Source organism: Buceros rhinoceros, unplaced genomic scaffold (assembly GCF_000710305.1).
Source record: "Buceros rhinoceros silvestris isolate BGI_N320 unplaced genomic scaffold, ASM71030v1 scaffold1534, whole genome shotgun sequence".
NCBI classification, from domain to species: Eukaryota; Metazoa; Chordata; class Aves; order Bucerotiformes; family Bucerotidae; genus Buceros; species Buceros rhinoceros.
This window is the reverse complement of record NW_010408578.1, coordinates 30,430-57,098: the sequence shown is the minus strand read 5'-3', so window position 1 is coordinate 57,098 and position 26,669 is coordinate 30,430. Positions and strand designations below refer to the sequence as shown.

Here is a 26,669-nt window from a genome sequence, read left to right as displayed (position 1 = left end):
CTGCTGAGGAAGGAGACAGTCCCAGTCCTTCCTTCTTCCCTGTTGTGTATTTTCTTACCACTTTGAAGCATCTTTATTTTTGTACGACTTGCATTGAACTGATTATATTAAACAGCTTGTCAGAAGACTAAGCCAGCAAAAAACCCAAAGTGAACGATCTGTGGTTTTTTTAGGGAGTTGAATTGACTCAGCTTGGTTTTGCCAAGTGCCAGGCATAAGGAAAAGGGCTGGACTACACAGTCGTGGCAGGTGAGTGAGGGGAAGTGTCTGTGCTGGGAGGGGGATTATGGCAAGGTATTGCATTGGCTTGGCAAAATACATCACTTCACCCTCAGATTCTCTAGAGGAGGAGAAAGAAAATTGGTTGTATTCCTGTCAGATATTTTTAAGCTCAATTTTCTGCCCTGAAGGAATACAGATGTTGCTGCAAGTGAAGAGCATTAAAAGATGAAGTTAGTTATACCCTGCTTTTACTCTCCAGATCTGAACTGACATGCATCTCTTCAGTCCTTTGCAGTACATTCTGAGCTTTACACACAGTCTGAGAAACGTTTTTCTAGACTAGGGCCTTGGTTGTGTTATGCTTCTCTTGCAACACCATTTAAAAGGACTAGAGTAGCATAAAGGTAATAGTCAAAGAAAAAACAGCCCCTCCCCAACCTGGCCCTTATTCTACCTTTTTCTCCTCAGCTTACTGTTTGATGTTATCGACAAGCAGAAAATGCAATTTTGTTTCCTCTGCTTGCAGAAGAGAGTAAGAGGAATAGCATCGAATTTTGCCAAAGGTGTTGCATGACCTGTCTTTATGAAATAAGAAACCCTGGAAAATTCAGGTGTGCTGAACATAGCTTTTCTGTCTCAACTTTAGAGTCTTTAATTTAAAGTTAAATAGCCTGATAAGCTATACAGTGATTCTCAGCTCTTCTGGCAAGAATGACCACACGTGCTCCTTTTGTATTTCTCATTGCCAGTCCTTCTTAATCAAAGTTGTAGCTGAAACAATACAGGTTTTATGAATCAGCTGCACTTACTGTGCTTTGCAGGGTACATTAAAGGGAAAAATGGGCTTAATAATTAATAAGTTAATAGTTACTGTTTTATATGCATTAGACATCATCTTAATTTTAAATATTCCTAAGCCAAAATTTGTAGACTTATTGTCATTTAATTTTTGATTCTATTCAAGTTTTTTTGTTTTGTGTTAATACAGTTACATTTTATTGTATACCCTGGATGGTAATTTTCAAAACAGTGTTCATTCAGTATAGGATGATCTGTTATCAATTCTATAGTAACTACTGTTGTTCACTGCATTTTCTTTGGTATAGTCTTGATATATATTTGATGATTTTTATTTCTAGTTATTTCTGTTATGTTACAGAATCATACAGATTGCTATCAACTATAACAATCAACTATTAATGAAGTAAACTTTGAGAGCATAATGGGGCAGAGAGCCTAAAATGTGTAGGAGATTTATGTATTAAATGTAGTTAAGTGGGGCAAGGTGTCTTGCCAAAGCTTATAGAAAGAATTTATGACCAAGGAGTATAACACGTATTCCTTTGTGTCCATTTCTTGTACTTGAATTATACTGCCACATTTCATGTGTATTTTCTACTGTTTTCCATGTACTCCAGGTATTTATTAGTGAAATTAAGTTCTCAAATACTACTTCTAGATGCTGAGCCTCTGTGGTAGGAAAAGAGTCCAGTAGAGTGTTTTGTGGTTGAAACTTTGGTCCTTACATTTTCATAACACAGATCTCTTAAACTGTTCTGTTTTTCTGTAGCACTGCTTTTTTCTTTGTGTATGTTTTCATCAATTTCATGGTAAGCATGAGATAATCTATTTGTTTAAAGCCCAGTTTAACACTCTTAACTAATTAAAATTTGGTTTGCTATTTACAATTAAACTGTGTTTGAGTGTATTAGTCCTTAACCCTTTAATTTAGTTCAGTGTGATATATTTAGACAATTTTTATTGAATAAGAGATTAGACTATCATAAATAGCAAAAATGTAGGATAGTCTCATTACTTGAAATCAGTGACAGGATAAGTAGGGGCATAAAACTTCCTAGAAATTCATATATCCAGGCAGGTTTTTTTTTTCATGCTGTATTTGGAGGAAAAAAAGTGGACATGTGCAGAAACTGTGAGTACAATTAGCGTCAAGCAGATAAATCCAACTCTAATCCTGTTTACGCGCTACATCAGACAGATGTGCTGAGATTGATTTCGACAAGCCCTTGGCTTATAGTAATTTTTTTTAAGTGCCATATATTCTAGTTTTGTTAGATCTTTGTTAAATGTTAAGTGCTGTTAGTTTTACTCTTCCCTAACGCCTGTAACCTACTTTATACAGGTTCCCCTTGCTCTCATGATGACAGGGCAGCCTGGTAGAAGAGATTATCTTTATTCCTTGTAATTAAATTGACTTTTTTTTGGAAGATACAACAATGGGAAGCGGGTACTGAATTAAATAAATAGCATGATATCTAATAGATGTATACTTAAATCTCTTGCAAGAACAGATGGTACCTAGTATCTTTCTAAGTAATGTGAGAGGACGGTTAATGTCCTGAAACAGCTAGCAATAGCCAATATGATACTAACGAACCAATAGGGTTTTTTTAAGTTTAAAGGAGTGCTTAATCCAATATATACTTTATTTTTAAAGTAAACTTCATTGTTATCACATACTAGAAATATTTTATAAGTGTAGCTCATGACTTGAATTTTCTTTATCTGAATTGCTTTATAAAATTTTGCTGCATATACAATGATCTTATTTTGAGTAAAAATAGAAGACTAAAATTATAGAATATGCCTAGGGTCTTTAGGGTTTGCCTGTTGGAATTTTCAGGGTTCTGTATGTCTGATAGTGAGACTTTCTGGAAAAAGAAATAAGCCCCCCCTGAAAAAGATGTTTTTTAAATTTAAAACAAACCTTAAATAAAGGTATTAAACTATATAGTTCTAGATAAGTGATCCAGGATATCATGAGTGTTTCATTTAAGGCCTACAAAGACTGTTTATCCACAAATGTTTTAGAGAAGCAATAGAAAGTTTGAAAAACCCCAAGATCTCAGATTTAGTAATGTTAGTATTAAGGCTGTTTGTACAATGTCTACTCACCCTTTGAGTCTGTGAAAATCTTAGTTCAAATGAATCATACAATATTTTTCCCTAGCTAGTCTCCTAGCTTCATTCAGTGTATCTCACAGAAAATACTTTTACAGCAATCGTTACAGTACTTTAAGCTTTGTTTTGATCTCCGTTGTTTGAGTTTCCTTCTGTTTATTTGCTGCATACATCTGAAGATCTGCCCCGCAGACAGTTTCCTGTGCACCATCTCAGCGCACATTTACTTGTCACGGTGGTCCTGCTAAGAATGGAAAAATTTTACTCCAATTTTAGACCTTTATAACTGACATATAAAAACAGAGCTTTAGCTGTGTCAGCATTGCCATAGTGCAAATCTTCAGGATTTTTGGATAGAAGGTCTGGTTCTGGAAATGATGTTGAGAAATGCCAGCGTCAAACTGTTACAAGAATTGATTCAGATGTCTTCCTTCTCAGAAAAAGTCAGACTTTCTGAAGCCCTCACTTCATGTGGTGTAATGAAGTAGGTGATACTTGATGTTGCAGTCTAACCTGTTGTGGTGTCCATCTTTCAGGCAGATAATTAAGAGAGTCTTTTGTAGCTTCTCCCTGGCACTTCAGTACAGCCTGCAGCAACGATTTACCCAGAAGAATCTGTTTTGGCTTTTGCTATCGAGGAAGTGCTTGACTGAGCTGTTGCTAGGTTTGGAAAAGAGACTTTTACTGGTCTAGTGTGTCAGATCTGCTGTAATTACAAATAAAGCAGGGAAACTTTGAGTCTGACATGTACAGGAATGGTGACATTTTTCCTTCAGTCTGAGTATTGGACTTCGTTTTTGTGGAATGAGGTGTTTTACAGCTCGAGAGCAGAGAAAGGAGAGCTGTACCATGGTGGTTCAGTTGATACACGTCTAAAAGACCTTTGGAACTAGTGTCACTGAAGTGATAGTGCCTGCAGCCATAGGGTCCATCTCCAGCCTTGAGATAAGAAAACCTTCGCTTAGTGCTCCAGCCTAACACACATCTCCCCTGGGGTGAGGGTCTTGAACTGTCTCAAGAACTTCTGAAACTGTTTTTCTTTTACTTGTCTTCTAAAGTAAATTTGTAACTCAAAAATGAAAGATAAGATGGGTGACACACTTTTGGTTTATTTCTGTGTTTTTGCTTAACTATTTTTTGATATGTTTCTAATCTAACCCAAAAGGCAGCAGTTGTATCAAATGAAAAAATGTATTCAGCATATAGTCATCTTGGGTCATAGCACATTTTCTGATCTATGATTTAGAATTAAACTGCTATGTTTGATATGATTTAGGAGACTACAATGAAAAATGCAAAAAAGAAAAAGTGGTTCACTGTTCTTAGAGTCCACAATTGTATTAATTTCCTTTTAATATCAGAAAAGGGATTAAATAATCTCTTTAAAATCATGTTATTTGCATAGCTGGATACCTAATGAAAGTACCAGAAAGTTGGTAAAATGTAAGACCATTGATTGAGGCAAATGATATGCGGTTAGTTTCAATATAGGCATGTGCAGATGCAAGAAGAAGCTAGAGGTGAAACCATTAACTATATATATTTTTTTTAGATATTACTGCTAATCATATTGATAACACTTTTTTCCCCCCCTACAGGTGATTCCAGTATGGTTTTACAAGCTCAAGAGGAGATTGTTGAAATGAAAGATGTATTTTCAGTAAAACTGAAACGTCGTCGTTTTGTAGGACAGAAAAAAGGTGGTACTTTGTTGGGTATCACAATTTTTAAATGCTTGAATAAAGAAGAGAATAAACTAACAGACTGTGCTATCCATTTACATAACTTAAGTGAAGATCATTGTCATTCATGGTTTAGACATCTAAAGGAAATTTTGAATGGTAAGCATTTAATTGGGGTTGATGTCATTATTATTTCAGGCTTGTTTCTATTTGCAATATGTAAGGTTGAATGAAGCTTAGAAAAATATTTTGCCTATGGAAATTAAGCCACACAGATATGAATATTATTGCTGGAAAATGTTTACTACATGGTGAAGTGTAAACATTTGGGAAAGTGACAGTAATTGACTAATGAATCTGTAAAAATTAAACAAATAGATGCTATTTCTTGGAACTTTTTTGGAAGCTACTGGAAATAAGTAGCTTACTGTATTCTGACTGAAGAGTCTTCTGGGAAATGTGGTTCTTAAAGAAGTAAATTATTTTTTGATGTTTTCACTTGAAATTGCAGCACATCTGATGGTACTACAGGTGTTGCAGTCCTGGGAGCTCTTCAGGGACTTGCTAGTGACTGTTTAGAAGCTCCCACTTGAGATCCATGGATTCTTTAAAAGACCAATGGGAGCAGCTTTCCGCTTCATAAATTCACAGATGGAAATGCTCTTGAGGTTCTGTAGGACTCTTACTGTATAATTTGATACAAAATGTCGTGACACTAGCTGGTGATGACAGGCAATTCTTTATTTTAAAAATATCTTTCTGTGTTTGCCTGGGTTAATGCCAGCTTCAGGATGCTTTGCTTAACTCATGATAATTGCTTTTTTTTTCTTGGAAGCTGTAATCAAATTTAAGAAAAAATATTCACCATTTGGTGGGGGGGAACCCTATAACAAATCAAAGACATTCACTGTAATTTAATACTATCACTACTGAAAAGACAGAGAATATAGCACATTTGCGATTTAGAAAAAAAAAAGGCAACAAAAAATGCCCCCGCAAACCAAACTGGCTGGTTTAGCTCCAGTATGCATCTTTGTTTACAGACTAAAGCTAATCAGTTTATTACAGAAGAAAAACAAGCATCTTGTAGTAGATTAAAACTCCACTTGAATTGTTAATACTGAGCCAGATTACAGAATTCAAATCTTACACATCTGTAGTGTTTGTAACAACACTTTCAATAGTGATTTATAGTGTCACAAACTATTTTGACAAGCTTTGTCAAAAGCAGGTATTAGAGAAAGTAAAATAACATCAGTTATTCATGGTGCATTCTTACTTTGTTTGCTTATAACATGGTTTGAATTTTCTAAATAAAACCTTGTATTAAAAAGTGCCTTCCCCTGCCCCTTTTTGAAAGACTTTATCACGAAATATCTAAGTCTGCAGAAGTGCCAAGATTCTTGCAGATCTCCAGCTACCCATAAAGGGAAGGACATTTGCATAAGGAGCAAATGTCTGTTTTGTTCCCAGATTACCCTCCATCCATCAGAAGCAGTGATACCATATGTTCACAGAAAAAAAGCTGCAGTTTCTCTTGCTCAGGTTGCCTTGACTTCGAGGTGCAGTCTCTGTTTTATAGCTTTGTAATTAGAAGCCACCTGAACCTGAAAAAAAAGCACTCTGTGCGATGTTGCTGTTTCTAGTTCTTCAGCTTCAGTCTTTCTCCAGAAGCTCAATCCTTGTGCAGATTTTTCTTCATCTCTAATCGGTATGTTTTCCTCCTTTGCTTCTGCTTCAGGAATAATCAGGACTTAGAGGGGAAAAAATAACCAAACACAACACCCAAAGTTTCATTTACTAATTTCTAGATTGTGTTGAGTTCTGTAATTACAATAAAAGTAGTTTTCACAGTTACGCTTTGAAGTCTGAGGAGATATTAAAACTGCCTTTCTATCCAGAAAATCACCAAAAAAGCAGCAGCATTTCTGCGTTCAGTGTGGCAGAGACACGTTACCAGTATTTCAAACAGTAATGGAATAATTCAGAAAAAAAATCTTCTAATTTAAAATGTACCACATAGTGGTAGTAAGTTCCCTACCAAGTCTGGACTAAGAGTATAAAATGGAGGTAAGTTCTGATGACTCCTCAGTAACTGAAGTCTCAAAAGGCACATTGATGTATCTCAGCTTGAAACAGTGATGAATTTTCATAGTTTTTCCACAGCTTGTTTTCATAATACAGCCAGTGACATCTTTGTTAGATAACTTAAATTGGCTCCTTTTTGGTTTACTTATGAACTACAGGATAAAGTTAAAATTTCGTCCTTCTAAAATAGTTGAAATTTAAGTGTAGATGGTTGGGGTTTTATTTTTTCCTAATCTATCTGATCACAAAGTAAATTTTATTAACTGCTGCATTATTTGCTTGAAGGGATTTTTTTTATTGCTTTCTAGGCTGGAGCAAATTAAAAGCAGGTGATTTACCAAAGTAGAATGTGTATATATTTGGGTATGACTGTCAGTAAACATGTACTTTCATTTGTCAGGATGGCTAAATATTACCAGAAGGTGTGTCTCCTTTGAAAATAAATGTAATTTCTATGTGTTTTCCTTACTGTTTGACAAGTTTTTAGATTTTTATGCATATACATTAATTAAGGAACAACACTAGCAAATTTATCAGTGATGATATTAGCTTGAGTTTTATCTGGAGACTTTTTCTAATGAAGATTTTATTTTTTTTTTCTGAAATACCATGTACCCAGTTTCCATTTTACTATGTGTTTTGTGTCTGATGTGGATCTTTCTTGCATGGTTTTCCCCTGTTTATTCTTACTCTTTTCATGGAGAGTATCCTCTCGTGCTCTGAACTTGTGTTCTGAATACTTCAATTTAAAGTCTAACCTGGCTATAATATTTCACGAAGCCTGTCATCATGTAAGTGAACACGCAGGTACAATATAGCTGTTCAGAGTGGCTGCTATTATGGCTTTTTGTGTGCGCGTGACAGGGTAACAAACTACGTGTACTACCATCTTCCCACTTTTAAATAGGTTCTTATTTTCCACGTCACATTGCTGTTGTTCGGATGCGTGCCAGCTAGATGTAAAGAGCTTGCTCAGACGTAGAGAAATTATGTTTATAGCACGTATTTGTTAAACTGACGTAAAGTAACCGCTGCCATCTTAAGGCATGCAGCTATGGAGCCTTCCAGTGGCTCCTGGAAAGCCCCAAACGGCAGCTTAGATTCTAGTGTGCTGCTGACCTCACGTCAGACCTGTTGTACACCATACTCTTCAGTGATTTCCATTTATACATCCCATCTTTTTGTACTGGGCTTACGGGCATGTACAGTGGGGAGATACCGTGTCAGTAGAATTCACTGTTTAATTCAAAATCCTCTGTACAGGCAAATGCCCAGTGTTTCTTAAAGGGTTCAGACAGGCCCAGAAATGACAGAAAATGCGTAATTATCAATGCTTACCCATTAATTTTTTAAATTTATTTGTTAGCAAGGTAGGACTTTTATTGACAGTTGAATTGAAAATGTTTTACTTAAAAACTCTGTAAACTAAAAATAGTACATATGGTTAAGAAGAAATAAAGTAAGAAAAATTGCATGAAGTGTAGTTTATTTTTATCTATTATTCTGTAGTATCTCTCACACTGGTATTTGATATGAATGTCTAGAACTTCATGTATGAAGTTTTAATTAAACCATTAATGTTAAACATTAACTTGTTTAGTTAATATTAACAGTGGTGTCTCCATAGTTACATTAACAAATCTGTCTCATGTACACAAGTTTTCCGCATGTACAATATTCTTACTGCTGTATAAAGTATTTATAAATGTATGCAGTAATGACATGATTCCAGGCTCTTAACTTTTGTAACATAACCCTATTTTCATAAAGCTAAGAACTGAAAGCAGCACAGATGTATGTCTGAGCATAGCGTCTCTGCTGCCCTATGAGCTTTTGTTTTCAGAACACCCTGATTGACCCACCACCCTTCATGGTTCACTGACTCACTTGATAGATCAAGTTTAAACTAGTGCATATTAGCACATTTGTTAGTACTAGAGGAACAGTTGGCCTTCCTGCTTTAGGCTGCTGGTTCATTTCAGATGGAGCAGCCACAGAAAACAATAACAGAATACCGGTTAGGAGAACACCAAAAGGCTGATAGACTGAAATCAGTTGCAGACTGCAGTAAATGACATTGATTCATACAGATGTTGTTTAAAGAAAATTAAATTATTATTATTTTAAAAGACTTTTAAAGAAGTTTGGCCATGTAATTGTGTGAAAGTTTTAATTTTTTACTGTTATTGGATATTCTTTCATTAAACTCAGTTGTCTGGTGTATTATAACATGTCCAGTGCATGCTGGCAATTATAAATAATTTTTGTCATGATTATCCTTTCCTGTCAGTTGGAAATCACTTGGCACAAACAAAACCCCATCAGTAGTATACTATCTCCGCTCAAATGCCTTCTTTGTGATACCTACTTCTGTAAATAAAATAGTTTACCTCTCTAAAAAAGTAAATTGATATTCAAGTAATCATAAAGAGAATATTCTAACAGTTTTATCCTGTGAATTCATCTGGTTCTTGAAAATCTCATTAGGTTTTATGTATTAACTCTGATCTACTTTTCAACAATAGCCTAAAATATATAATTGTAAATACAGTTCCTGGTCTGGAATCAGTTAATGATGAATTTTTGTTTAAAAAGAAAACCACAAAAATTCAACCATTCCCTTAAAAATCTAGGGTTATTTTTCCACCAATTGAAAAGTCTGCATTCTTTTTACCCGATTTTGCTTTCTTTTAAAACTTTATACTGCCACCTGGAGCTTTTATTTTTACACGTAAAACTCAAAAGCAGTTAAGTGAGAGCAGTGTTTGCTTTTTTTCCCCCCTTCAGTTTTCTCCTAATGGTTGTTTAACAGTTTCATAACTCGCACTGTCTGGGTGACAATTTATGACACTTCTTCACCTTTCTCTGCTGCTACAAACTCTGTACTTTCCTATCCATAGGATCATAGAATGATTTGGGCTGGAAGGGACCTCTAAAGGTTGTCTAGTCCAACCGCCCTGCAGTGACCAGGGACGTCTTCAACTAGATCAGGTTGCTCAGGTCCCCATCTAGCCTGACCTGGAATGCTTCCAGGCATGAGGCTTCTGCCATCTCTCTGGGCAACCTGTGCCAATGTTTCACCACCCTCATTGTAAAAAAAATATTTTCCTTGTATCTAATCTAAATCTCCCCCTTTCAGTTTAAAACCATCACCCCTTGGCCTGTTGCAACAGGCTTTGCTAAAAAGACTGTCACCATTTTTCTTATCAAGCCTCCTTTAAGCACTGGAAGGCCGCAGTAAGATCCTCCTGGAGACTTCTACAGGCCGAACAACTCCAGCTTTCTTCATAGCAGAGGTGTTCCATCCCTCTGATCATTTTTATAGCCCTCTGGAACTGCTCCAACATGTCCATGTACTGAGGACTCCAGATCCGGACGCAAGTCTCCAGATGTGGTCTCAGTAGAGTGGCAGAATTGCCTCCCTTGACCTACTGGCCATGCTTTTGATGCAGTCCAGTGTAGAGTTGGCCGCCTGGGCTGTGAGTGCATGTTGTCAACTCACGTCCAGCTTTTCCTCCACCAGTATCCCCAATTTCTTCTCTGCAGGGCTGCTCTCTATCCCTTCATCCTCCAGCCTGTGTAGATACTGGAGGTTGCCTTGACCCAGGTGCAGGACCTTGCACTTGGTCTTGTTCAGCCTCATGGTGTCTGCACAGAACCACTTCTCCAGCTTGTCCAGGTCCCTTTAGATGGTCCCTTCTTTCTCTCTTTGATTATTATATAATATACGCTGCTCCTTACCCCTTCACCCCCCAGCCTGTGTAGATACTTGAGGTTGCCTTGACCCAGGTGCAGGACCTTGCACTTGGTCTTGTTCAGCCTCATGGTGTCTGCACAGAACCACTTCTCCAGCTTGTCCAGGTCCCTTTAGATGGTCCCTTCTTTCTCTCTTTGATTATTATATAATATACAAATATATTAATATATAAAAGTTTAACAATATGCTTTACTTAGAAATCAAAGGTTCTGTAGTTAGTTTTTACAGTTTTTGTGGCTCTGGGTGTTGGTCAGGGTTAAGCATTTATGGCCAGCTGATCACAGGTAGGAGTTAATATAGGGAAGACAGGAAACATGACAGCGCATTTATGAATGTGGCGAAGTCTTTTCTCTTTTAAATCAGGAGCCTTTATTCTTGCAGTTTGCTGTTTAATTGCTGTTGACACTTTAGGCAAAATACCAAGTCACAGAAATTATGTTTTTTAGTCTTAGTATTTTGACTTCTGTAATACTCAACAATACCAGATAGCATATTTCCATTAAGTGTCTTGACTAATGATTATTTTAATGTCTTTATGATGATGTGCTTTAATAGCCTTTGGGAACTTCTGTGTAGTCTTCCTTGTTTGTGATGTGATTCCTATGATTAGAAATTACACTACAGTGTTGTATAGCTCTGCCGTGCTTGTTTCTGTTTCCAGAGAGCCAAGAGTAATTTAGGTTGGAAGGGACCTCTGGAGATTATCTGTTCCAGCTTCCTGCTCAAAGCAAGTGACCTTCTAAAGAAGATAAGGTTGCTAAGAGCTGTGTACAGATAAGTTCTGAAAATCTGTAAGGATGGGCATTCCACAGCCTCTTTGGGCAATGCAATCCATGGTTTAACAACTCTCATTGTTAAGAGTGTTTATTTTGCATTGGAATATTCATTGCTGCGAATGTGTCTGGCCTTTTTGTCCCTGAACCTGTGAGGAGTCTGTCTTGGTGGTCTTTGTAACTCCCACAGCAGATACTTAAGGACTGCATTTAGGAAGATTCTCTTCCTGAGGCTGTACAAAGCCAGCTACCTCTACCTCTTGTATGTGGCTTGTTCCAGCCCCTCTTTGCATCTCTGTTGGACAGAATCCACTTTACTGGTGTTGTGCTGGGGGGGCTCTGAAAATGGGTGCAGTTTTTGAGATTCAGGCTCAGAAGATGTTTGATACAAGGGCACAGTGATGTCCTTTGAACTGCTTCTTGTCCTCTTGTTACTGCAACCCAGTAAGCACTTGATCTTCGTGGCATCAATGGCACAGTGTTTATTCAAGCTCAACTCCTTGCCCATCAGGAACTTCAGATGCTCTCCGAAGAGGAGCTACATAGTTGGTCAATCCCCAGCCTGCACTGTTAGGGTTTTGCTGGGCCAGGTGCTGGACTTTGTCATTATTGAACATCTTGAGGCTTTTGTCAGACCTTTCTTGTAGGTAATCAAGGTCCTTGTCCTCCAGCACGTCCACTGTCTTCAAGTTCCCCGTTTTATTTTTATTTCTTTTTTTAAATGAGGTACTTTTAAATATAGGCACCAATGCTTATTACTGAAGACATTCAGGATTCATCAGTTGTTAAGGATTCATAAGGACTAATTTGCCATACAATGACACAGCACTGTGTATAACATTTTGCCATAAACATAATCAGAGATCTTTTATTTTATGTATGCTTTCACATTATAGCAGCAAACCGAGCCAGTAATTTCCTTTATGAGATATTTTATCTTTACGAAATATTCTAAGATTTACTAACAAAAACTGGATAAAGTGCTAGTTTTCATTACCAAATTCTTTGTGTTTAAATAAGTGAAAAAAATAATCTGTGAGACTTCTATAATTGTTATATTTTGATTTTAAGGAATATGTTCCCCCTTTGATGCCAAAATAGTATTTAGCTATAATTTCTCTGAGGAAGTGTTCCTGTTGGCTTGTTGAGGTAGAGTAAGTGGAAAGAACTTCAGGAAGTCTCAGCTGACGCTCTGAAGGTACATTCAGTGGTAAAAATTGAGGTAATACTACACATGGGGCAGGAAAACGTGCTTTCATTCTTGGTTCCTTTTGGAGTTGTGGCTTACTACTAATGTTCCTGACTGTGGAAAGCAGTATACTTGCCAGATATTCTAGCTTTCATTTGGCTAAGAAAGGGAAAGTCTAACCTCATGCTAAAAGAAAATTTAGAATTTATAAATTAATTGATTACGAAATTGTTCATGTGTTTTAAGTAATAACCAAAGAGCAGTATTGCATGCCACAACTTGCTTTTTGTAGCAAACCAGCTTCACTGAATCATGGCAACTGTAGGAATTCTAGAAAAGAGAACTTGAGAAGTAATGTTATTGTTGTAGTATGAATTATTTGCTATTCAACAAAATACCATATTCCAAATAATAAAATTACTTCATGGGATCCATGTACAAGACAAGGTATTGTTTGCATAGTAGAATTTCTCAGTGTTGTTTGCTCAGAGTTCATTGGTTTGAAGACCTAAATGTGACTAAAAAAACCCCAACAAATTAAGAGTAATTCTCACATTTCTGAATGATTTCATGAAGTTTTCTATTTCTTTGTATTTCTTCGGACACCTTATAAGGGAATTTCCTTTGCACTATTTGATTTGCAGTCTCAAAAAACAAAAGTATTGCATTGTGCTATCAGGTTTGTTGAGTCTTATTGTCATATGCCTGCTAGGATGTTTCATATTAAATTCTGAAAAAGGTATATTTTTGCTGTTTGGGGGTTTTTCTTATTGCTCAATCTTATAACTTCTCCACATTCACGCTGCTCCTGTATCAGAGTCTAACTAGGTTATGACATATACTTTATGATGTATGTGTGACATATACGTTGTTCCTACAATGTTTTGGTTAGTGTGTGATTAATTTCTACTGTTTATTAGCTGTGCACACAAAAATAATCAGTACTGTAATTTTAGGGTAAATGGTGCACATCCAAGAAGAAATTGAGACCTTTTTTAGACTGTAATTTACTTATCCTGTAAAAGTACTGTAATGGTTCAAATATTAAAAATTCATGTAAGATGTAAAAAAAGGTGGTCTGTCTGTAGTTGTAAATGTTTTGTGTTTTCTTTTTAGGCTTTCAAAATAGACCAAAGTCCTTAAAAGTGTTTGTTAATCCAAGCAGCCACAAAAGAGAAGCCATCGATGTTTATTATGAACAAGTCGCACCTCTTTTTAAGCTTGCTGACATCAAAACTGATGTCACAGGTAAGTTGATTCAAAGGCACAGTTTAATCCTTTGTGAAACTAGTACGTAAGCGTGCAAGACAATTTGAATTTACTGCTAATCCTTATTGGCTTTGCCTACAAGTAGTGCATTTGGAACTGTAGTTAATACAAGATATTTTTATTTCATCAAAAATGTTGTGCTAATACTGTTGTTCATTGAATATTATACTAATAATATATTTTTTGTGTTTTTTAAAGCAAGGATTCTGTAAAAAGAAACAGCATGTAATGTCTTACAGTCTTATATATGCTTGCTAAGAGTCGATCCTGCATTCTGTTGAAAACATGCCCTTAAATATTACGTCTCTTCTGAGAACATCTATTGGCCTGAGCATAAGAGGGGCTTACCTGAAGGACACATTATTTCTGGATTCTGACTCAGTTTCAGAGATGACCTGGAAGCCTAAGTGATTAAGTTCTGTGACGATAAGGGCAGTTCTCACGAGGCACATGAGCATGACTTTGTGTCTGAAGAACACAAAGGTACAACTTTAACATTGTAGTGATGCTGCCTTCTGCTCAGCAGTGGGTTCCCAATAGCAAGTTTGAATTCAAGGCCCAAATTTCTGCTAGAGTTTGATTAGCTTCGTATAAAAAATTGAACATGGAAAAAATTAATTTTCTTAAAGCAATACGATGCTAATGATCTGATTGTTACCTCTGCATACTTCTGTGAAGAGACCAAAACTTATGCTGCATCAAATTTGGTCTCAAAACCCACCCATGTTTACAGAGAAATTATATTATTTCCCATTCCAAATAATTTTTTTATCCATAGTATTACAATTCCCTTTAATATACTGCTGATTTTTTTTATTGTGCATTTCATATCCATGTGAAGTGTAAACTCTGGTGCAAGACATTTTAACACCAAAAAGTCTTTCTTATGTCTGTTGTAATTGGCTTGAAAAATAATCAGTTCCAGCTTAAAGTGTAAAACAGAGGACTCATCCTAGAGTGGTCCCTTAAACTTCTTGTGAAATCATGCCTAGTTCAGGGTGCAGGTCAAAATCCATTCTGAGCAAATCTGATTTAGGCGTGAGGAAATAGTAACGATTGCATTATTGTGATTGTATACGAGATTTATCTTGCTAATTTTATCACCTGTATTTGTGTATTTTTAAATTACTTAGCCCACAATTTATAGTAAAATTAAGTGAAGTTTCAAGATGCATGGGAATAGTGTGAAAAAGATTGTATTCTGTGCCACAGAAGAATTGTCCTACAGACCAATTCTGTAGTGATGATTTCTCAACTTCCCTTAATTGATAAGGCAATGCCAACAGCTTTCTGTAAGTTTTGATTCTCACAGGCACATTTTTCACCTGCAAGTCAGAGATGGTATTGTAAACAGATTAATAATGATGTTGTCGTCTTAGAAATTGAACTTAGCCTTTTTTTTTAAGATTTCTTTTTCTTTGTCACACAAATCTTAGACATGGCTCCCTGTCAAATTGATAAATTAGTTATTACTTTAGGCAACTATTTAAAGAAAATTACCTTTTAAAAATTTTATTCCTTACTTCTGGTAAGATTTTCTTTTATCTTTCCTGTGAACATGATCTTGTTTGATAGACTATGCCAAAGGCAGCATTATCATTAACTTGTGTAAGATTACATTTTTTTAGCTACATAATGCCACCTGGAATCCTAAAACTGAACTGTATAAATAGTTTTTAAGATTAATTAATAGAATTTAATAGAAGCTATGAATATAATTTGTAGTGGTTTTAAAAACGCTTTTCTTAATTGAAAAAAAAAAACCAGTTTCAAGGTTTTTTAAAAATTATTTTTCTTTTACATTTTGAAAAGAAACTTCTGGTTTTAGCCAGATAAATATTTATTGGCTCATCCTTAAAATAAGGTTATTTTGGCAATGTTCAAATACTATTGTGCTTATTAGCTGCCTAACACTCCTCCTACAGGCAAAATGAGAAAACTACATCGCAGTTTTATTAGTGGAGAACGAAATGATTAAGAACTTTGCGTATTAAAAAAAAAAAGGGGTGTGTGTGTGGAGGGGGGCGCTGTCGATGATGGGTGCTGACTGAAAGTCCTGTCTGCTGGTACCATCTAAGAAAACGAAGTGCCTCATTGCTAGTAAATTGAACAGGTTTTTCCTCCTATGATTGTTTTGGATTTTGTGAGGTTGGAGTGTGCATTTTGCTGTTACCGCTTCTTTGAAGCGTGGCCGCTCTTTACATAGGTGGTGGCGCACCAAGGTGTATTGGGTAGTAAAAGTTGCAGGCTTTTGTACAGCTTTTATACTGAAGATAGTTCACTCTTAGTCTTTCCACATACACATATTTAAAGCTTAAAATTCATTGTACACAGAAATTCTAAAGCAAATTTGAACCTCTGAAGTGACATCCAGTGTGTACATAGTACAAGACTTGCAGGTTGCTAAAAATACCCAGCCAACAAACTTGGACAGGAGAGTGCTGAAAGACAGAGCTCTCCTCACCCACTCTCGTGTTGTGGTAGCTGCCTCTTGCTTCCTATGCGGTCAGATTTGCCAGATCTTATTATTCATTTTAAGTTCTGAAGTAGCATTTACTTTCTCCAAGTATCTTTAAATTTGGTAGGGTTTCCTCTCTTTTTTTTTTTCTTTCTTTTTTCTTTTCTTCCCCAGATTACTTTGTACCCTACAGATCTACTCACTTCAGCGAAACTAACCAAAGGTCTTTGTGTGTTGTTGGGGTTTTGGATTATTTTTGTTACATGGGATAAACAGATCTCTGAAGCGTATAGTGCAGCAGAAAGTGAGAATTAGCACTGAAAGTGCTGAAGTGTTGAAAGCACTTGCTAAGCTAAGGCTAAGGAGTACTTAAACTGGTCTTTATACAGTCTTTTAAGAGTTTGGCAATCTTGAGTGCTGCACCTGGGATATGGCCCATAGTGAGAACTGGAGCTACTATTTTAGAAATATAATAGTATCTTGCAAAATCTTAGACATTCTAAATAAAAATAAAGGTAACCCCATCAGACTCCTGGCTCGTGTCACTTCTCGTCCTAGTTTTGACTCCTCTGCTGTTTCTGCACCGTTTTGTGCTGGATGTTTAGGCAAAAACAATACTCTTGCTCGTTTTTAGGGCACAATCACAAAGGAAAAGAGAGTGAGGATTGGACAAATAACATTGGCCTGAACTTACTGTAGAGTAAATAACTTTAACTTTTTTTTAATCCTAGTTGATCTGTGGTTAACAGCTTTAGTCCTATTGATATAATTCAGTGACATGAGTGCCAGTATTTATGTGTGTCGTATGGAAGTGTCCCACGTTTTCAAGTGTCGAACTAGTTATTTGCTTTTTCTGTATGTAGGGGCTGAATCCTTAGTTTCTTGTTGGCTCCCCAAGGTAGGGCGTTACAGTGTTTTGGAGTATGTGTGGCCTTCTTTCAGAATGCTGTTACTTGAACGTTAATGTGTACTGGTATTTTTAACTTGGGAACAAAATGTCCTTGAAAAAGGAGAACTTTTTCAATTATGCATAAGAAATGTTTGAAAAAAACCCCCCATCAAATAATAATATTTTTTGTGATAATATTTTTGCCAGTTCTGTAATCTGAATCTTTCTCCAATGGTGAAGGAAGGTCTTTCTTCCTCTTACCGAAATTTATTGTGGATTTTTTTTTTGGTTTTGTGGTTTGCTTTTGGTTAGGGTTTTGGGTTGGGTTTGTTCCCCAGGAATTGGAACAGGATCAAATATTCAAACGTCCAGCTTTTTTCCTGCTATCAGGTTAGCTTTTATTTGTCCCTCTGGAGGTTGCCAAGCTCGCAGAAAACTTTTTAGACATGGTCTTTTTCTATCTGTGTTGGATTTTTTCTTTTTTTTTCTTCTTGATTGACTTTCTGATATGTTCTTGTGAAGTTTTTCCTGGAAACTTTTTTTTTCTTTTAAACTTTGTGAAAAAAGGTAAAGATGCTGTGTACCTCTGTCATTCTCTCAAAATCTTAAATTTTTAAAAAATTATCCCTGGTGTTAAGCCTTGCTGAGGTCCTCCTATATCGCTTTCCACACTTAAGCTATTAGAGCTGTAAGAAGGTGGAGTCCTCCATCAGTCATTTTTTACTAGGACATTTTTACTGCCTTTATTGAGTCCTCTGTAGGCATGAGTCCTCTTCATTTTCATGCCCTTGTTCTTTGAGTGAATTAATTTTGTAGTAGTAAACATAGCTTACATACATTACAGCAGCATTACCACCAAGCATGTTTTCTTTTCAAAATAAAATCTTACTTACTGTACCATTTTAATTAGACTGTACTTGCTAAATGTCATCCCCTCATTTAAAAAGCCATGTAAGCTAGTAACGAACTGGATGTTTTCATGGGAAGACTTTCTTTCACAGTTAAGCAATGGAAAGATATTTGAACCTTTCTGCATTTTTGTGTGATGCACAGTTTCATTGGTCCCTTTTTCCCAATTGACAGATAATGATACAAGCCTATTTCCCATCAGCAAAACTGAGTATGATAGTATGATAGCTAAAATATTGTGCTTTGATCTTCAGAAGAGGTCCTGCATGAAAGTAAACTTCTGTAAATCCTGAAAACTATTACAGTGATAGGTATTTATGTTTCAAAATGATAATTCTCTGCCTTTGCAATCAAGATATCTCTAGTTTTTCATTAAGAATTTCCTGAATACCGAGCACTAGAACTTAGCTAATACTGGTTGGGAGATTTTGAAGCTGTACACTGATATACAGCTGCGTAGTGTGAAGTGTAAAAAATTTTATCACTTTTGATTTGATGGGTTCTTTCTTTTTTTGAAAGTCATATATACCTCCTTGTGTGTATTTGTGGGTTTTGTGTATATATAGGGAGAGAGAGAGAGGTGTTTTCAAGTCTTGTAAGCAGCATTTGAATAGTCTGTAGAAGTACTGTTATAACAGGTACACATACAGAATGATTGTTGTAGACAGCAAGACTAATAATTTTAACAGTGTTTAGAAACACTGGAGAAAAGCCTTGAACCATGCTAGCACCAGAGACAGACAAGCATGAAAGATTAATGTAATTTTGCATATAATGATGCACATTCTTACACAAAAAATCCATCTGCAAGTGTCATATCAGTCAGCAAAAATCTTTGATGGGTGGCTGCAGCTGGGCTGTCTCTTCTGGCAAAGCTGGCCTAGAAAATGCTAAATGTAGTTACGATGCTTTGTGCCATCTGCAGTGTGCCAGTTTATCCTGTCTTCACTGGCATTTACAGTACTATATAGGGTATCGGCAAACACAGAGACATCAATGTGGGGTGACAGATTCATTTCCTCCAGAGGCTATGAACTCTGGTGTATGCCTGTGCCACCTTCCTCTGTGTGTTGTATTCTGTTGTCACTGGTATTCAGCTTGATTTTGTACTTCTGTGTTTAACTCCTCGTATTTTTGATTTAGCAATTTGCATATCCTAACACAAAGGCAATTAAATTTGATTGATACCGAAATAATTCAGTCTTAACTGAGGATATGCTTACATTTTCCTGAAGTTTACCAACTGTGTCAGTGCTAAAACTTGCATTTTGATGCAACATCTTCTCTAATTCTCTGAATTGAAATGCATTAAATAGCCATGTGTCTGATGGCAGCTGAGTTTTAATGCATCTTGTCTTTTAGCTGCCGTAACTGTAAAACATACCTTCTCACACTTTTAATGCATTCGTGATTTTAAAAAAAATCTGAACTGAATTACTGTTTGTTCCTTATGTTAGAAGGTAAAAAAAAAAAAGTTTAAAGAGCTTTTAAGTTGTCTAACCTTCTGATAATTAAATAATGTTATTTTCCACAGTAACTGAATATGAAGGACATGCTCTCTCAGTACTTAAAGAATGTGAACTGCAGGCATTTGATGGGTAAGTTGTTTCTTGACAATGAATGTTAGTAAACCTCATCACACTGGATTTTATTTGTATTCTATCCAAAACCATGCTAATAGTTATTGCATGAGTTACTGTTTTTCACATATATACATTAAGCCGAGAAAATCAGATCTCATTAGATACCTTGGTTTTTATTACTTGCGGAGCAATAGATATGTATTTTAAATTTATAAATAACGGTAAATAAACATAAAGCTTTCTTAAATATGCTTCGTGAAGGCTTCTATCTCTGTATTTGCCAGAGTGGCACAAGTGCTCTGTATTTCACTCCATCCGTTCAAATGGGTCTTAAAGAGATCATTTTATCTAAAAGTAACTTGAATGTTTTTCCATTAAAAAAAAAAAAAATCATTCAAACTTACTGAAGTCGAGAGTAAAAATGCTTCTTCAATTATTTTTAAAGACCTGGCTACGTAGATTAATCTTGCAATATTTGTTGGTTTTGCATTAATCATTCAATAATAAGTGTCAATAATATATAAGAAAAACCACTTGGCTGTGATCCTGTGCAACCTGCTTTAGCAGAGAGGTTGGACTAGTTGATCTCCAGAGGTGCCTTCCAATGCTTAACACTCCATGGTTCTGTGTAAGAATAGTTTTGCATACAGTGGAAGTCTTACAGCATTCTTACAACTCTTATTGGAATATGCAGGGAGCAAGAAGGCTTAAACAGTCTTTTATAGTCTGATCAATTTCTATTAGCTCTAGAAATTCACAGAGTTAGGTGAGAAAATATATCTGAATATGTATGCATGTATTACAGATTCTGAGGACAATTGCCTTCCAATTAAGACATACTCTCTGGGGTGCGAGCTGGGCAACCAGTTTGTCCAGGAAGCAGATATGAACACAGAGAAGAGAAAAGCCTGGGCTGTATTGTCTTGCACAAACCTGTTCTCCTCTGGGTCATATCTGAGTTGTTTTTGTCTTAGATCATTGGGTAGAGTCGCTGGGCTGCTTCTCCTCCTGTAAGACTTCTTTCCAGTACCCAGAACGAAGGGGAAATAGGAACAGAAGAAGCTGTAAGAAAATAACCCTTAAGTCAATATGACGCTAGGATTTCTGAGGTGAAAACACCCCTGTCCTTTCAAAGTTAGCTGTTTAAGTGTGGAGGGTTTTTTCTCACGTGGAAATTAAGTAGCTTTTATTATCAGAGTTTATGAGCAAAAATGAAATATCTGAAGGGTTTGAAAAAGGAGTGTTATAACTTCCCAAGTAGCCTGACCTCCATCTACGTACTCATTCAATAAAGCACAATACAAAAGTATCCTATTAAATAGCTAACTTAGGAGGCTTTCTACAGCAGTGACTGCTAGGCTGAAGTCAGAATCCATATTATGCTAAAGGACTGATGCTTTGAAGAAGACAGCTACAAAACATCACTAATCTTTCTTGTCCATTATTTTAAGAGTTTTTCTTAAGAGCAGGAAGATGATATTTGAAATTGGGATTTTCTTTTTCAAATTGTTCAAAGGCTTGCTTTTGATGATGTTCCTGTGGAGTGCCTGTGCTGTTTAGCATTAGAGTTTTTGCCATAGATATAAAAATCTTGTAGGTTCCCCAAACTACCTCAGTCTTTCCCAAATAAAATTTAATGACAATTGTGATTTACTGAAAATTAAACCAGAAAAATGTATGGGATCTAGTTAGAAATGAAAATTCACTCCACAACGATGAAATTGTCCTACTGATGAAAAATTAAGGTTTTTGCAATTCTAGCAGCCACTTGACATAATGTCTTTTCACTCATTCCATTAAGTCTTTGAGAAGTCTTTGTCAAAGCAGGTTGTTTCTGTGTAGAATTTATTTTCTCCGATCTCTCCAGTTCCCATTCTGGTTTGCAAGATCATAGGCATGTGTCATGTATTTCATCTAATCCACTCTTTTTCTTTTTCTTCCTCATACTAGAAGTTTAGGTAGTTTGCACACTTGGCAGTGTACTTTTTTCCCCCACCTTGGGACCAAGCCTTGGTGACAGAGTGTGTTTGTGATGCTGCTATCTCGGCGGCATTTTCTTGTTTGTACAGTGACACAATATACAGGCATGTATTTATTCTCTAATCAGGAGCTGAAGGTATTATAGATATTGTTTAGTGCAGCCTCAGTTAATCAGACTTTAGTTAATAGTTAAGAAACTTACGTCTGATGGTTAGGCAGATGTTTCTTCCTCTAAGAACTTCGAGGTCGTAGTCAAATATGTTTGCTCAAGACTGACTTTCTACTCTTTTTGCGTGGCAGATTCTCGCTGATTACCTTTGCTATCCCTGATGGTGTATCTATTTCCAGCCAAAAAGGCAACTCTTGATGATTAACGTTAAATTAATAAAGATTAATGTTAAATTAATAAAAATTAAAGTTAGCAGCATTTTTATGTTACTCCTTGGATTCTTCATTTATTTCCAGCAATGACAAACACAGCACCCCCAAAATCAGAGGAAACTATACCTGTTTTCAAAAGTTATAATAGCCAGAAGATGATCCACATAAATTCTTCCAGGTGAACAATTTATCAGGCTACAGAGATTAACTGTGTTTGCTGCTGCGGCAGAAACTTTTAGGCCTAGAAATAAACTGATCTAAACCCAAATGAAGTAAAAGACAGGAGATGACTGCTGATTACAAGCAGAAAAAAATGTGCTCCAAAATTTTGCTATAGACTATATATAGATGGAGGAAACACTCCTAAAAAATTTAGAAATTAAAAAATAGTTAGGAAATAATAATAGGATAATAATGTTAAAGGACCTGAGGTAATTTAATTTAAAACTTTATTAACATAATGATGATTTTCATATAAAAAGCTTACCAGTTTTATCTGGTTGAATTATCAGACATAGTTTCACAACTGCATTCATAGAAATATATGAAAAAAAGATATTTTAAGTAAGTGTTTCCTACAGTAAATCTGACATATTTTAAATGCTTAGAGCATACTATTACTGTTTTTATCATTAAAGTGTGTTTGCTTTAAAAGCATATAACTTTTATACATTACTAATTTGGAGAATCACTTTAACAGTTATTTGTATAAACGGGGAGAAGAAAGTTTGCTGTAACAGGGCTTTTACAGACAAACGTATTCGCCTATATAGCCACAGCAGGTGGGAGTTTAATTACATGCTCCAGAAGCAGTGATTAAGCACCTTCATGCAAAGGATTGCTGGCACTGGGGTTTTATACTTTGCTGAATCCCTCAGCTGCCTACAAAGTGTGTGGAATTAGCTATTTTCAAGTACTTTTAGTTTTATTGGAATATTTGGTGAGTTGTTATTATAAGGGCAATTAAAAAGCATTGGAATGCTTGTGAGGGTCAGCACTGAGAGATTTAAAGAACTTCCAGAGGCACTCAAGTGCCTCTTGTGCTTAACTCTCCCATCTCATCAGTTCACGAGGATAATGTGTGATAAGGTAAGGAATACTTTGTAAGTTGTTAAATACATTTACTCCTACTCAGATAGAAGACAGCAGAAATAAGGATGCTCGTATCTTGTGAGTTAACATTCACTGCTGTGACAGTGAAGCCCTGGCTTGTTCTTAGAGAAAGAATGGGTTTTAGCTGTTCAAAGTGTCATTATGCATGTGGTGCGTGATAGCTGCCTTTCGCTTGTTCACTCACCTGTGGAAGACTTTTGAACTCTTTAGCATTTTTGTTTTGTTATAGGGTAGTTTGTGTCGGTGGAGATGGATCTGTCAGTGAAGTTGCTCATGGTCTGCTACTTAAAGCCCAGATAGATGCTGGAAAAGACATAGGCTATATACCAAAGCCTGTCAGAGCACCGGTTCCTCTTGGAGTAATACCAGCAGGTAAGACTGAAAGGTACTGTTACTTTTTTAATGTCATCTGTCCCTCTGGCACATTTTACAGTTTTGGCTACTAAAGGCAGTTCTTGGTGCTAAAGCTTCAGTTACTTAAGGGAACTATTGAATAAATGTCCTAAATTAGTGATTTAGATTGATTACAAATGACTAGTTTTTAAATCATTATGATAATCTAGTAATGGCATAGATGAGCTCTTTGCCTAAAGGAAGAAGCTCAGGAAGAAGAAAACTAAAATAATTTTCAGCTGATGCATGCAAAGATTACATTTTGCCCTTATTTGCTCCCGGAAATGATACCAAATGAAAACTTTGTTTTCTAGAAGGACCTTAATATAAACCATGCTGTTTCAATTCTCTCTCCAATTTTCTTGGCAGGATTCTCAGCTGGATTCATGCATAAAGTCTATTTTTAAATGGTGTCCCAGGAATACATTTTGTGGGCTATATTTAAAAAAAAAAACCCAATTCTGTGCACACAAAACTGCTTTCTCTCTGCTTTACTTCTACAGACCTGAAAATGTACGCACCTCTCTTGAAAAATCGCCTTGATCATTTATTAACTTGTAGTTGCATTTTGTGGTGTGGGTTTTTGTTGTTGTTTTATTAGTTCTTGGGGTGTTTATTCCTTCTCCTCTCAATTTTTGTATAATTTGTGCCAGGCAGGGAGCTGGAACTAGCTAGAACTAGTATGAGCAGGTTGATAATGGACTGGTATATGAATCACTTCTCTTCAAAAGAGGAGGGGTATTTTTGCCTGGACACTGCTGTCTGGTGTGGACATTGATGTGATTACTTGAAATTTCTCAAATGTTTTTAACTAGTAAGGAAAAAATGCCTGCAGCCAGGTGAACAACAAATGGTTGTTTTCAGTTTTCTACCAAAAAATGAGCAAGTCTCTTTCGAACTGAGCAAGCAGGTTTTGAGTGCTCTGACTTTCTTTGCACTTCTAAAAGCAACTTTAAGACAGGGACTAGTTGATTGTAAAAATGCAAGATTACACTAGCTTTTTTTTTTTTCCTCCAAGGTGAAAAAGAAAAAATCCTTGGAATTATATTGGTAAAAGATATGGATTTCAGACATGAAGCAAATGTATTTTAATATAGCAGTTGGACCATCACTTACCAGTTCATTTGCTGTGAATATCCTGATGGTGTTGAGATGGAACTGCTCCAGCACTTGAATCCACACTGTGCAGGCATGCTTACGTCACCGCGCTTCATCCTTAGTGCTTCAGTTTAAGGCAAATATGTCACGATCAAAAGGGTTTGTAAACCCAAAAGACTGCTGTACGGCTTGTCATGTAGGATGCCATAGACTTTGTTAAAAGAGGGTAAGAGCAATTTATGGAATGATAGTGTGAGAAACTCCTTAATAGGTTCTAACCTATAGCTTGTTTTATTTCCTTATTATTGGTATTCCAAAAAGTAGTCAGTTAGAAAACAGATAAATATGATACTTGTGTACATGACGAAGGTGAAACACAATGGTCAATTGATTCTGACCAACGACCCTCCCTCAAAATGTGTTGTACCAAATAATTAGGATTCTCCAGTAGAGTAAAAATTGAAACTATGTTATAGGATAGCGTTATCTGAGTGGCTTACAGTCTGGTTTTAGCCTCTGTGGTAAGGAGTTAAGACAGCATTTTGAAGTTTCAGCCAACTTGATGGGAAGGACCTGCTCTTGAAAGTTTACCTCCTGAAGAGAGAGGTCCAGAAGGGAATGTCTTTTTATTAAAATACCCTACTGAACTGCCTTATTCTGGTCCAGATCAAATGGATGAGATGTGGGGAACCCCGCAGTTGTACTGCTGACCATTAGCCAGAGTGCTGTTGCTATGGGAACTACTGCTAAGGAACTGCATGGAGGGGGAATGGGAGAAAGGGGAGGGGGAACTGGAAGGACATTAAAAAAGCTATCCAGTTGTTACAGAACAAGAGACAATCTATATCTGATGGCTGTGAACCTCTTGGTTCTAAATGGTTCATTTAAATAAATTAATGATTCCCAATTAATTAAAAATAAAATATTACTGAGGGACTGTTAATTTCTGTGATATGTCAGGCAAAGAACCAAAATGTTGGTGCAGTTTTCATCAGAATTTTAGCTATGCTTGACTAGAAAGTCATTACATCACATTTATCTGTTTGGATGGGGGAGACATTAACAGCCTTATGAATATTCATGTTGTCTGGTTAATTAAGTTAATTGTACTGCAGAAGTGCTTGCACTTCCAAGGACAATTTTTTTCTCTACAATTTCTGTTTGGTACCTTCATCAGTCATGCTTTACATGACCTGCAGATACTTTGTCCTTACTGTGATGCTTTTGCAAATTTCATGGGAAGGAGGTTGTAGGAAGTTGTTTGTAACATCAGGACAATGAGTTAATATTTTGAACGGAATTATATTTTTAGAATAAAAAAAATCTCGTTTCTGCTTAAGAAAAATGGTTACAGAGATTCTGGAATTGTATGGATGAACAGTAAATTGTGAAGGTGGAGTGAAGTCTAAAAAGGTGACTGCTAGTAATCTGTGATGGGTGCAAGCCCATACGTGAGCATCAAAGAAGGTTATTAGTCTCTGAATTAATACAACAGTGTTCAGGAGAACCATCTTGTTATTGGTAAATAATATTCCAAGCTTACATAGGGGGAGAAAAAGATGACTTGGGAAGATGAGTGATGGCATTAAAACCATTCTTATTGAATCACCACTTAAATTGTTTGTTTATAAGCTTTTTTTTTGATGGCCTCCTGCTTGTATAGGACCTAGGGAATGAGACACGTTATTCAGTTGTTATTGGGATCAAAATGCCATTAGGCATGTAGCAAGAGAATTATATTTAGAGAAGGTGATGGTACATGCTACTGCAAAACTGTGCTTGTTCTAGATTTTCAGCTTGTGGAAGGGCGGATGTGGTACTTAACGTTTTTGAACACAGAACTTGTTTTATTTTCCCAGGATTCATGAAAGGGTGGGGTTTTGTCCTTGTTTACTTCTGCAAATGTTAACGACCTCTACAGATTCAAGAGAAGGATGCAATTACTTGTGCCTATCCTGTTTAG

The 26,669-nt window shown here is 36.2% G+C and overlaps 1 protein-coding gene across 1 annotated transcript in view; it reads left to right on the top strand.

The window, feature by feature from the left end:
• Positions 1-26,669, top strand: part of CERKL (ceramide kinase-like) — a 45,581-nt gene that overhangs the window by 8,028 nt on the left and 10,884 nt on the right. Inside the window, exons 2-5 of the mRNA XM_010134890.1 lie at positions 4,697-4,985; positions 13,750-13,881; positions 19,693-19,756; positions 23,445-23,587. Coding sequence (XP_010133192.1) covers positions 4,697-4,985; positions 13,750-13,881; positions 19,693-19,756; positions 23,445-23,587 — 628 coding nt within the window. The remainder of the gene's footprint in view (positions 1-4,696; positions 4,986-13,749; positions 13,882-19,692; positions 19,757-23,444; positions 23,588-26,669) is intronic.